The sequence below is a fragment of the Gordionus sp. m RMFG-2023 genome, chromosome 3, assembly GCF_954871325.1.
Source record: "Gordionus sp. m RMFG-2023 chromosome 3, tfGorSpeb1-WG-v2, whole genome shotgun sequence".
Taxonomy (NCBI): Eukaryota; Metazoa; Nematomorpha; class Gordioida; order Chordodea; family Parachordodidae; genus Gordionus; species Gordionus sp. m RMFG-2023.
The window spans coordinates 21,652,365-21,665,018 of NC_088777.1; the positions used below are offsets into that span (position 1 = coordinate 21,652,365).

A 12,654-nucleotide genomic window follows, 5' to 3' on the forward strand; every position below is an offset into this window, starting at 1 on the left:
CGAAAGCTTTTTAAAAATATTTTAATAACCTGCATTTTATTAGCTCTGGGAGGAGGGGGGGGGGTTAGACGCCTAATTATTTTATTCACGCCAAAACAGCCGCTGGTTGAGATCATCGGCGCGAGCCAGCTCGCCGCCAATTTTTTTTATGGCGGCGACGCGGCGTGTATAATTTTTAGAATTCTTTTTAATTACATTTATATATTAAATTATTATTATTTAAATTTGAATATCAACATTAATAATAATATATAAATTGTATTCTATTGATATATATTATAGAATAATGTATATCATTTACATTCATTCCTAAATCATATTTCATATCCACAAACAATAAATATTAATTATTTTTATGGACTTGCACGTTTAAAACCACCCTATATAAAATGAAATAACAACTCTCACTACTAATCATAAATCAAGTTATGACTAAAGGTACTTTGGAAATCTTATTTTGATGAATGAAAATAAGAAAAGCACAATAATGCCTGATTATATCTATTGTGAACCTAACTTAAAATTGGGAAAAAAAGATGAGGAAGATTCGGATAAACATAATCCAATAAAAAATTAGAAAAATTATTTCAGCCCTCAGATATCGAGTAGATTTGGAATGTGAAATTGAGGAAGAGCATCGTAAATGTCTGCAGTAGGGATGTACCGATATTTTTTATCGGATAGGGCCGATATGTCACCCATTTTAAACTATCGGTTATCGGCCAATATTATAAAATTTTCCGATCTGATATAAAATGGCGTCTTTAACAAAAATAAAATGTTATAAAATTTTTTTTTTAAAGTATAGCTAAAATCATTTATTTTTATAAATAAAATCATAATCCATTTTTATGTAATATTTTTTAATAATAATTAATTAATTAATTAACATTCTGCCATATTGTTATTTATTTTGGGCATTCTGTTAATAAAAGTGTGCGATAATCTCTTCCGAATCAGTTTTTAGTGAAGCTGGTGATATTGACAGTTACCATCGCCGCAGGCTGACCTCTGATAAATTGGAAATTTTGGTATTTCTAAAAAGAAATCTTTGATATATTTCAAATTTCATATATTTGTTTATTACTTATTTTTGGTATTTCTAAAAAGAAATCTTTGATATATTTCAAATTTCATATATTTGTTTATTACTTATTATGTATATAGATTAATATGTATTACCTATTATATAAAAGTGATTTAACAATAAAAATATTTTATTGAATTGAATATAAACTATAACTGATCATTATAATATATTTAAATGACATAAGTTATGGTATAGTTAATATAGATGGTATACTAATAAAAAGTATATTAAAAATTAAAACCATTGGTATCTTTACAGAATACAATATTATATATGATATCGGATCGGTAATCGGCTGATATCAATTTAATATTGGGAATATCAGACCGGATCGGCCTCCAAAAAGTGGTATCGGTAAACCCATAGTCTGCAGTCAATTTGAGACAGGTCCTATTTTGGATATTGATGATTCTGATCCATACTTTGATGATCATTTTGATATGTCTGATGAATCGAATAATAGAAATGGCATTGCACCAACCAATCTAATTAATACAAAAACTTTAAAATTAAATTGCCTTACCTGCTGGCACAGCATATTAATTATGCTAGAAATTGTTCGCAATGTAAATAAAATTCCTATAAATGTTCTAAATAAAATAGGAAAACAATCTTTAAAACTCCTAAATAATAAATGGGAGATTGACGAGCTTTACGAAGTATTGAATCCCTGAGAGTCGATGGAATTTCTTTCCCCCAAGGGATCGACAATAAACTAGGGTTATTATATTGCAGTAAAATAGATACCCTACAAAGCAATAGATCTGATTGCTTGAAAAAAAGCTTGACCATAGGTTTCCCATTACTGAACTTCAAGTTATTTTATATTTTTATAAATAAAATTATATTTTAAACTTTAGTTAGTGACTCTATTTGATACCAGATTCCAAAATCTTAAAATTGTTTCAATTAAATTCGAATTTTACGACATCATTGCAATTTTTAATTCGACATTTAAAACTTTTAGAGCATGATAGAAATGCACAGAGTGTAATTCAAGTTAAGGATAATGGTCAAACATCAAGCTCTTATATAGCTAAATTAGCTCGTAAACATTCCCTTCCATTAACTATTATAACAATATTAGTAATCTTGAACAAGAATGCCATATTTTGCTCAGCCAAAATAATATCCCAGAAGAGGATGCATTAATCTTTTGGAAAAAAAAGCGACTGGAACTTCCTATGCTTGCTGATTTAGCTAGGAAGGTTCTTTCTATACCTGCAACCAGTACACCCAGAGAAAGATTTTTTTCCATTGCTGGTTTAATACAATGCAAAAAGGACTTCTTTATGTCCCACGAATCTTGATAAAATACTATTTATTCATGACAATTATAATTTTGCTGAATCTGAATTCTGATTTATTATATTTCATATTTTGCTTGCATTCCAAATTTATTTTAATTTGTTATAAAAAATCAATAGAATATTACTAATATGTGTTGTTTCTATGACTCTGATCTGAGTAAAAATGCAATTCCATAGTCTATTTCTGAGAATGAGAAAATAATTTAAATTGAAGTGAGACAGGAAATAATTTAAAAAATGAATTAAACTATGTTAACAATGTGTTAGAAAAGAGCGCCCAAATGAATTATAAAAAATGTAATACTTTGATTTATAAATTAAAAATTTTTTAAATAAATATCGCGCCGCCGCCGCCGACAATTTAAAAGGCGGCGGCGAAACCGGCGCGCCGCCGAAAAAATAAAAAAATAACGCCGCCGTCGATTAAGACATCGGCGCACAAGTCTACGCCTAATACATTTTAAATTTTAAAATATCAAAAAATATGCATTAATTATAAAGCAAATTTTCTTTAAAAACTCGACAATATATTAAAATATTATACCGTATCCCCTAACAATTCCGAAAGATTTGGTGCGACGCATTTCATTTTATCGTTTAGGTAGACCGATAATTTTTTCCTAAATTCACCTAAAGCTATAACTCTGTCGGTAAATTTTCCAATCATGTTTAAATCAAGAGGTGATATATCCATTCCTAACCAAATAATATATAGCATAAATAATAACATAAAAAAATATATGTTGTATTCCATATTAAATCAACCAAAAAAAGTCACCCGACCCCCTTCGATTTTTTTAAAAATTTGCATGTTGGTAGTATATACACTAACTAATAAAAATGTAAAATTTTACTTTTCAAATCGCCTTACTTCATGAGATATGGCCATCTTTAGATAGGCGGAAGTTCCAAAATACACTATATTTAATTTTAAATATCTTAAAAAGTAATTAAGCTAAAGACATGATTTTAATTTTATTAAATAGCTCTAATAGCTCTAATAGCTCTAATAGCTCTTTATTATGATATAAAATTTATTTTATTAAATAATCAGATTTTTAGATTTTAGTTTAATGCTATTATTCACATATATTGCCCACTTTATATTTGGTATAATATAGAATTTAAGCCATACTACTGATATTTAAAGTAACTATTGACCCAGTACTCGTCCCAATCTAGGATTTTATACAAATACTAAGAAGTATAATGTCTATCTGTAAAAAATTTAAAAGAAAAAAAGAGCAATTTTTATTTTATAGCCATTTCCGGTTTTTGGAAATAGACTTTTTTTCAATAAAATATTTTATGTCATATTAAAGAGCTATTTAATAAAATTTAAATCATGCCTTTAGCTTAATTACTTTTTGAGATATTTAAAATTAAATATAGTGTATTTTGGAATTTCCGCGTTTCTAAAGATGGCCATATCTCATGAAGTAAGGCGATTTTCAAAGTAAAATTTTACATTTTTATTAGTTAGTGTATATACTACTAACATGCAAATATTAAAAAAAATCGAAGGGGGTCGGGTTGAATCTTCAGTTGATTTGATATGGAATACAACATATACTGTTTATTTTAGCCCATATTAGAGAGGGTGATGGTAATTATATTATTAAAACAAGTCATAAATAATACACTAGGTGGAGACTTTAAAATACTGTAGAGATATTGCCCTTGATACACTTCAAAGTTGACTTTTATATATGTAAGGATTCATATCAGGTTAATATAGAGCAACTTTAATCGCCAAACACTTCTTGTGAAAGAATTTTAAAGCCGGTAATAAACGAGGCCAATTCAGCGAATTTCATTCTGTGTCACTTTATAGCTATGACAATATCGTGAATTTATTTCAATGAACTGCCTAAAAAATCGTGAATTTATTTCAGTGAACTGCCTAAAAATTAGTAAGATGAGTACCCAAGATAAAGGTGAGATAAAGCCATATATATGAGTGCCAAGTGGTTTTAAATAACAATTGTGGTTTGAATAAACTATGGATTTAAATCCCCAAACTATTTCAAAAAACATCGATACGAATTAAAAATAAGGTGAGTGATGGGACAGCAAAGATGGATATGGATTTGTTACTGAAAGCTCAAATGAAACGAGAAGTACTCGATTGCAATCCCTCCCAATAACTTCGGACCTTTTGGTAAATTCAAAACTTTACTTGTGGCAAAAATTTATTTCAAATTTAGAAAGTAGTTAATTTAGTTTTAAGGCATCCCCAATCTATATTATATAAAGTGCTTGAAAGATGAATTTTCTACATATTCATTCAGAATAATTAAAATTTTCAACAAATGACATTAGTGACTTTAATAACAGTTGTTGAAGTAAGGTTGTTTAAAAAAAATGTCTTATTAATTTTTCTTAAACGTCTAAGGCCTAATTGCAGTATCTGATCGATTGAGCCTTTGATTGATATATTTTATTAATTTTCAAATCTTTTATAAAAATTAACATTGAAAAGCTTAAGCGCTGCAATTAAGTCCTAACCTAAATTATTTTTTTTTATAATTTTGCTTCTATTTATAGTATTAAAATGATAACTAAGTATGGAATTACGATTAGACATACTACCTTTAAAAAATTAAAGTGATTAAGATTTTTATTATCAAAATTTTGTAATTTGTTAAAGTTATACCCATCATCTATAAAAATTCCCGCTCAAATGTTATTTGACGTTTTAGAAAGCTTGAATCCGGATTTTAAAATATTTGTAAATCAGTCGAAACTTGAAAGAGAATTTTCATGTTGTAAAAGTTATACAAATAAAGCAATAATATTAATATTTTATTTCTACTGATAACCATATTATCTGATAAGTATCACCACCTTATTAATAAAGGCATGTATCAAATTTTGGTATTAAATAGCAGCCTTGTAAGAAAAGATGTTGCAGATAATATATGTTAAAGTATAAGTTATTATAATTACTTATTTGCTGATTTGGTTTTGTTAGTTAGTAGTAATAAGATATAAATTTATTAAGCCTTCCAATATATTATATAAGCCCTCAAAAAACCCAACTACAAGATATTTTGTGGGGGCCCATGAGAGGCTCCAAACTTGGAATTATAGGGACCCCGTTGGACGTTTCCCATTAGTGTATATGACCCCTGCATTCGCCTTATTATGCCTATCAAGTTTTATAAAAATAAGAAAGGATCGACTGAGAGAGAATCTGTTTTTTAGACCATTTTCATAATAAAGGTTTCAAGTTTCCGTTTTAAAAAACTCGTTTAAGAGTTTGGCTATAAAAAAACTTGTGATATTTGATTCGCGATATTGTCTTAGAGGAATAGTATTCGCAAATATGGATTGGCAATAAGGGGTAGAGGCCTGGAATAGACGGGGGTTTAACCTTCCCACCTATTCAGACAATGGGGAAGCTGAAAAATAATTTTTAAACAATGAGAGGGCGATCGGGTTAGTTTAAAGAATCAGTGGGTGCCCGCTCGTAGAAATTTAAATCCTTTTCATTCCCTTGGCAATATAATTTTAATATACATCCATAATTATACAATTTTTATATACTATATAATGTTTTTGTCATCGTTTATCCGAGATATAAATGTACATTATAACTATAATTTTGTTGATTATATTTTTACATTAAAAATTATCATATCATTTTAATTATCATTTAATATATTTGATACAACAATATCGTGGTGTTTTACTTGAATAAAATAATTTATCCTTTAATTTACGTTAGGATAAAGTAATATAGTAATTGTCGTATTTTTATACGAATTTATACATTTTTATGCGTAATCCAATCAACCGATAAAAATAAGTTTGATTGGTTAATAATTATAATAATAATAAGACACGTGATATATTTTTTTAGATTTTTTTTATAAAATTAAAAAAAGGATTATTATTATTTTTTTGGAAGAAAATTTTATTTTTTTTTATATATATAATTATGGATAATAAATTATTACTTTGTTCTTCGTAGAAAAAATAAATTGAGTTATAGAAAAAGATTGTGTAAATTTTGAGTTAGCCGTAAAACAATAAGATTAGGTTTCAAGTAAAGTCATAATTTTGTTAGTGGTGCCTTGTGACGCTGATAGTTTCCTAAGAGTTATTCGGTTTAGAAGGTAATTCAAAAATTTTTTAATTGTATAATTTTTTTAGAATTTTTGACTGCGCCTTTGTACTAACCATTATACGATTTTGCCAGTGAAGTTTTATTTAAGGTGCTGTATTAATATTTTCTACAAGTATTTAAAGTGTTTGTAATTGAGTAGTATTATTGACTAAAAGATTCATGACCAAATGGTTTATTTTTTTAGGTATAATGATGATCACAGCGTGGCTGCTAAGATTTCACTATATAAGAATTTGGGTCTTAAAGTTTTGTATAAGAATTTTGATGAATTGGATTTAATTAAACAGGGAATGATAATTGGAATAATGGTAATAATTTATATATTGGTGATTTTGGCGAAATATTTGGTAAAAAGGGGTACTGCGGTACTGGCAGGCATATATTGCAGTTGGAAGAAGGACACTGCGGTGTCAGATGTTTATAAAAAGAAAATGGCAGAAACGTATTTTAATTTAATATCGGATATTTATGGGAAGAAAATAGCAGACTTGGAAAGTAATCTAAAAGATGTTTTAGAGGAAATCAAGGCTGGAAATGTTGGGGAGAGGTCAGATAGGATCCTCCTGGAAATGAAAGAAGCCATCAATGCGTTGATGAAGGAGAGCAAAGGTCCGGTTAAGAGCCAGGTGGATGATAGAAATATGAATAAGAAATTTGATGATTACGAGGAAAATAAAGGATTGTCAGGAAACAAAAGATTTGTTGAAATGATCATTTTCCATCGTTGCGGATGGAGAGGACATAAAAGGGATACCTGCGTGGTCCCAGAACAAAGGTTCAAAGATGGATTTCCGTTAAAGAGATCGGAAATAGGAAATGCTAGTGTAAAGGTGGTTAGGGTGAATGAATCTCGAATATGTTTTAAATGTAAAAGACTGGGACATGTAGCTGTGGACTGCATGGAAGTATCACGAAATTCGTGTTGACTATATGATTGCAAGGTGAATCATATAGGAGTCGGGGCTCCGAGAGTTCGGAAAAATTTGTATAAAAAAAACATTTAATATTATTAGTCGAAATGAGGGAAATGATAGAATTAAAATAAGAAATCGTTCTCGTAATTTCCCTGAGAGGGAGGTTAGTCGATTTAGGTGGGAACAATATCCGAGGAATATTATCCGTTATTCTCTTAGAAGGGATGTTAAGAATTTTATTTGGGAAAGATGTCCCACAAATCTTGTTAAAAGAAAGGTAATTGTCAGTAATAAAAATTTAAATTCTGAGTTGAATTTAAGGGGCAATGAGAATGCCAATGAAATTATTATTTTAGATAAAATAAACGCTGATTCTCTGATTAAAACATATGATATTTTAATGACGGAAAGATTAGATGGCCCATGTTTGTGTCCAAGGGTTAGTTTGAAGATTGACCATAGGAATATAGTAATGCTATTTGACACCGGGGCTAGTATTTCTCTAATGTCGCAGGAGGATTTTTATAAGTATTGGCCTGGGGGTAAACTGGAAAAAGAGGCTATGTGTGTCAGACAATTTAATGGGTCGGAAGTCGCTGTGTTGGGAAAGGCTAGATTGGGGGTTAATCTTAATGATACTATATTTTTCCTTGATTTATGGGTAGTAAAGGAGAATGTTGAGACTGTTATGGGGTGGGATTGGATAACCAAGCTTGGCCCTCCCAATAATTATTAGAATATTTTTAATACTAGTGATGATGTAATAGTGGATGTTGAAGAGAATGGAAATTTGGATAATACCGATAATAAAATTTGTGAAATTTCGGAGGAGATGATGGAGAAATCAAGTAAGTTGGATTTTAATGATGAGATGGATGAGAAGCAAATTATGGTCGGGGGAAAAAAGGATTGGAGTAAAGTTAATCAAGCTATTCCTATTCTAGTGAGGCAGTATGGCATCATTTTTGATGAAAAATTAGGTTGTTTAAATGATTATCAAGTAGATGTTCAACTTAGGGAGGGTTTTTCACCGATCTTTTTGGCTTGTCGGCGAGTTCCTTTCGAATGGAGGAAGGAGATCGATGAGGAATTAGATAGATGGGTGAAGGACGGCATTATTATTCCTGTGGGATATAGCGAATGGGCAACCCCGTTAGTGCCAGTTAAAAAGGCAAATGGTAAATTAAGACTTTGTGCGGATTTCAGGGTCACGGTAAATCGATGGGTGGTGGAGATTAAATATCCATTGCCTAGGATTGAGGAGATTTTGGCTCAGTTGAAGGGTGCGAAATATTTTTCCAAAGTGGATTTTTCGTCGGCGTATTTGCAGTTACCTTTGAGAAAGGAGATCCGTAAATCATTGACGATAACTACTCCAAAGGGATTGTTCGCGTTTTGTAGATTACCATTTGGATTGAGTGTATCTGCTCCCATTTTTCAACGGACTATGGCGTCAGTTTTTCAAGGATTGGAAGGAGTATTTTATTATATGGATGATGTGTTAATTACTGGCGTGACGCCGGAGCAGCATAATCAACGTTTGGAGGAAGTGTTTAGGAGAATTCGTGATAAAGGCTTGAGAGCTAGTAAGGAGAAAAGTGTTCTGCGGGTAATGGAGGTTGAATATTTGGGTCATCGGATTAATGGAATTGAGGTGAAACCTTTGGATAAAAATTTGAAGAATATATCGAACATGAAACGGCCTGACACTAAGGCTGAGTTGCAGTCTTTTTTGGGTATGGTCAATTATTACCATAGGTTTGTGGAGGATTTTGCAAAGGTTGCGGCGCCGTTATATGATTTATTGAAAAAGGGAATTTATTTTTTGAGTGGAAGGATGTACAGCAAATTGCTTTTGAAATTTTAAAGGAAAAAATTGGAAGGGAGCCGGTTCTGGTGTGTTTTGATAATGAATTGGAAATTGTTTTGGCGGTAGATGCCTCAAATAAAAGAGTTGGTGGTGTGTTATTACAGGTAATAGAGGGCTTGGAGAGACCCGTATTGTTTTTCTCGCGTGTTTTTCGTGAGGTGGAAACCAGGTATTCTGTGATTGAACAGAAGGCCCTGGCTGTGATTTTTGGGTTGACAAAATGTCGTAAATATTTGATTGGTAAAAAATTTGTAATTTTTACGATCACAAGCCGTTAATTCACTTGTTCCGGAAGAACAATCAGGAGTTAATGATGTCTCCCAGGTTACAACGTTGGTTGTTGTTGGTGGGCAGCTTTAACGTGGAGATCCGATATCGTCGCGGTAAAGAGAATTGTTTGCCTGACGTTTTGTCTCGATTAAGATTAAGTGAAGGAAATAAGGATAAGGTTCGAGACAATGAGAAAGCATTGGTTTGTTCGCTTTCACATATGCTACGGGGAGGTCCTACCAACTGGGAAGAACTTAAAGTCAGTACTTTAGAAGATAAAGAGATGAGTCAAATAAAACTATATGTAACGGGGAAGAAACAGTGGGAGAATAATGGTAAAGATTTTAAAAAAATTGAAAGAGAATTGTCAGTTGTTGATGATTGTGTAATGAGTCAAATAGAGCGGTAATTCCTTATAAATTACGTGGCAAAATTTTGAATTTATTACATGCGGGGCATCAGGGTCGGGAAAGGATGAAATCTTGGGCGAGGGAATATGTTTGGTGGCCAGGGATGGGCAATGATATTGAAAAAATTACAAGAAAATGCGTTCCTTGTAATACGTGTTCAGCTATGCCCCATAAGGAGGTAGGTCAGGTTTGGCCCCGGGCAAGGAAACCTTGGGAGCGTCTTCATATAGATTTCTTTGATCTGGATAAAAGGGCTTATTTTTTGTTGGTTGATTCGTATTCAAAATGGGTGGAATACACCGAGGTTAAGGGATATACCACCAGAATAGTGATTAAAAAATTACAGGATTTGTATGCCCGATTTGGTTTGCCAGATACCATTGTTTCTGACGGAGGACCAGCATTAGTGAGCGATGAATTCAAACAGTTTTGTGTGGGAACCCAGACTCGACATGTTTTGACTCCGCCTTATCATCCCAGCTCGAATAGGCAGGCTGAGAGAATGGTAGCTGTCTTTAAGAATTGGTTAAGGAAAGCGGTAAATTATAAGGATGGAGCGTACTTAGCTCAGTTGTATTATCTTAACTCACGAAATCGGGAGGGAATGAGTCCTACGGAATTATTCCTGGGTCGGAGGACTAAGTTGCCGTTGGATTTTTTAAAGATAAGGGACAAAGGGAAGGCAGTTCTGGAATGCCAGGAAATTAAATTCGGTGTTGGAAAAAAGGTATGGACCCGTGTTTGATGGGAAGGGAAAAAAATGGGTCAGGAGTATTGTTAGCGAGAATAGAGGTTCGAAATTGAACGTGGTTAAAGTTGGAAAGGGGCGGCACGGTTTTGCGCCATAATGATTATGTCAGAAGTAGAGGGTAGTTGGAAGGAGGTTAAAGTAGATTTAGCTAGGATTAAAAAAAAGAAAAATGATGTATGATAAAGATGTACAATTAGGAATTTCAAGTAGTTTTTTATTTTTTTAGTTTAATTGTGTTGGTTGCAACCCGAGGGTTTAGGCTCATCTTAGAGCAATAGTACATATGTATATTTATGCAAAAATAAAGCATAAGGGTGAAATGAATGTAAATAAAGTTTTGGTTTATGTATTCGTAGTTTAAATTATACCAGGTTTGTAATGGAAAAGGAGGTTATCTCGATAATATTACGAGAAATTAAAGTATATGTAGATATATGTAATGTTAAGTTAAACTGGTTAATGTTCCGGCTGTCGGTAATAAACAAGGAAAAAAGATTGAAATTGTGGTAATTTATTTATTGTAAATGAATAAAAGTGTTAAAAAATAAAAGGAATAGAAGGTGTTGTAATTCATTTCGTGAATATAGTGTAATTATTGTTAAAAAAAGAAGGGGTAAAAAGTTGTAATCCATTTGGTGCGTACATTTTTGTGCATAGCTTTATAGGAAAATTGCGGCTGTTGAACATTAGTCTTGGTACTAGGAAGATATTCGTAAAAAAAAGGAATTAAAAAGTTTTTGTTTTGATATCGTAAAAAAGAGAATTAAGAAGTTTTGGTTTGGTTGGCCGATCATTTAAAAGGAGGAGATTATATATTATGATAATGCGAGAGGGTACTGTATATGGAGTATGTGTTTATTTTTTTTTGTGTTTATTTTTTTATCTTTTCCTCCCTTTATAAATTATATTTTTTTTCAGGCAGCGAGAAGAAACGTTCCATAATGTAATTAATGTTTATGGGAAGAATATAGTATAAGTTGTTGGATTATTTTTTTTAATTCCCCAAAATTGTAAATTATATTTTTTTTTTAAATAAAGAGAATATATCTGTTTTTTTTAAATTGTAAATTATATTTTTTTATTAAATTGAAATTTTTGTTGTTGTAAAGTCATTTTTTTTTACATTAAATCATTACTACCAGTTTTCTGAAAACTAAGATAAAGAAAAAGTCAACGTATATCCTTGAACCAGTAAATTATATTTTTTTTATTAAATTGAAATTTTTGTTGTTGTAAAGTCTTTTTTTTTAAATTAAATCATTACTACTAGTTTTCTGAAAACTTAGACAAAGAAAAAGTCAACGTATATCCTTGAACCAGATATCCATAAATATTTCATCACATTCGAGAGATGGAGACAATCTCCCGACTCGCGGACCTTGGAGATTTTTATCTCCAGGTCACGTTAATCAAGAAGCATGATGGTATGACCCTGGGAGAAGGACGCAGGAATGAAAATCAGCCACCGACATATGGGATTAGACGGAAAAGATGTTATAATTGTCAGGGCGAGGGTCATCTTAGACATCAATACACGCAACTACCCAGGGATCGTGTACCTATGGGGGTGTTATCGGAGAATCCGCAGGTAGAGCCACATGAGGGACAAAAGAGGATATATAACGAGATGAATTTGGGGCAGCCGACAATTTCCGTTCTTATAGGACCGGCCATACCTACTGATAGACGTCCTCCGAAAAGACAAAATTATAATGGAGTGCAACAATTGGGGAAATCTCGCGGACATAGAGAAAGAGATGTGTTGCAGAGAGCTATGGCCACTATAGCCACTGGTGTTCTACCGACGACTAGCGCAGATGATTTTTGGAGCAGTCCCATGTCGGCCTAAGGTGACTATGTATGGGAATATTCGTGTAACATTAATGTAAGCATGTAATTTTTTTTTT

The 12,654-nt window shown here is 31.7% G+C and overlaps 1 protein-coding gene across 2 annotated transcripts in view; it reads right to left on the minus strand.

Moving 5' to 3' along the window:
• The window catches only part of LOC135926464 (nucleolar protein 56-like), a 55,330-nt gene that overhangs the window by 21,143 nt on the left and 21,533 nt on the right, over positions 1-12,654 (minus strand). For both annotated transcript variants that reach the window (XM_065462351.1, XM_065462352.1), the window contains one exon: positions 2,945-3,096. In XM_065462351.1, the coding sequence (XP_065318423.1) occupies positions 2,945-3,096 (152 nt within the window). The remainder of the gene's footprint in view (positions 1-2,944; positions 3,097-12,654) is intronic.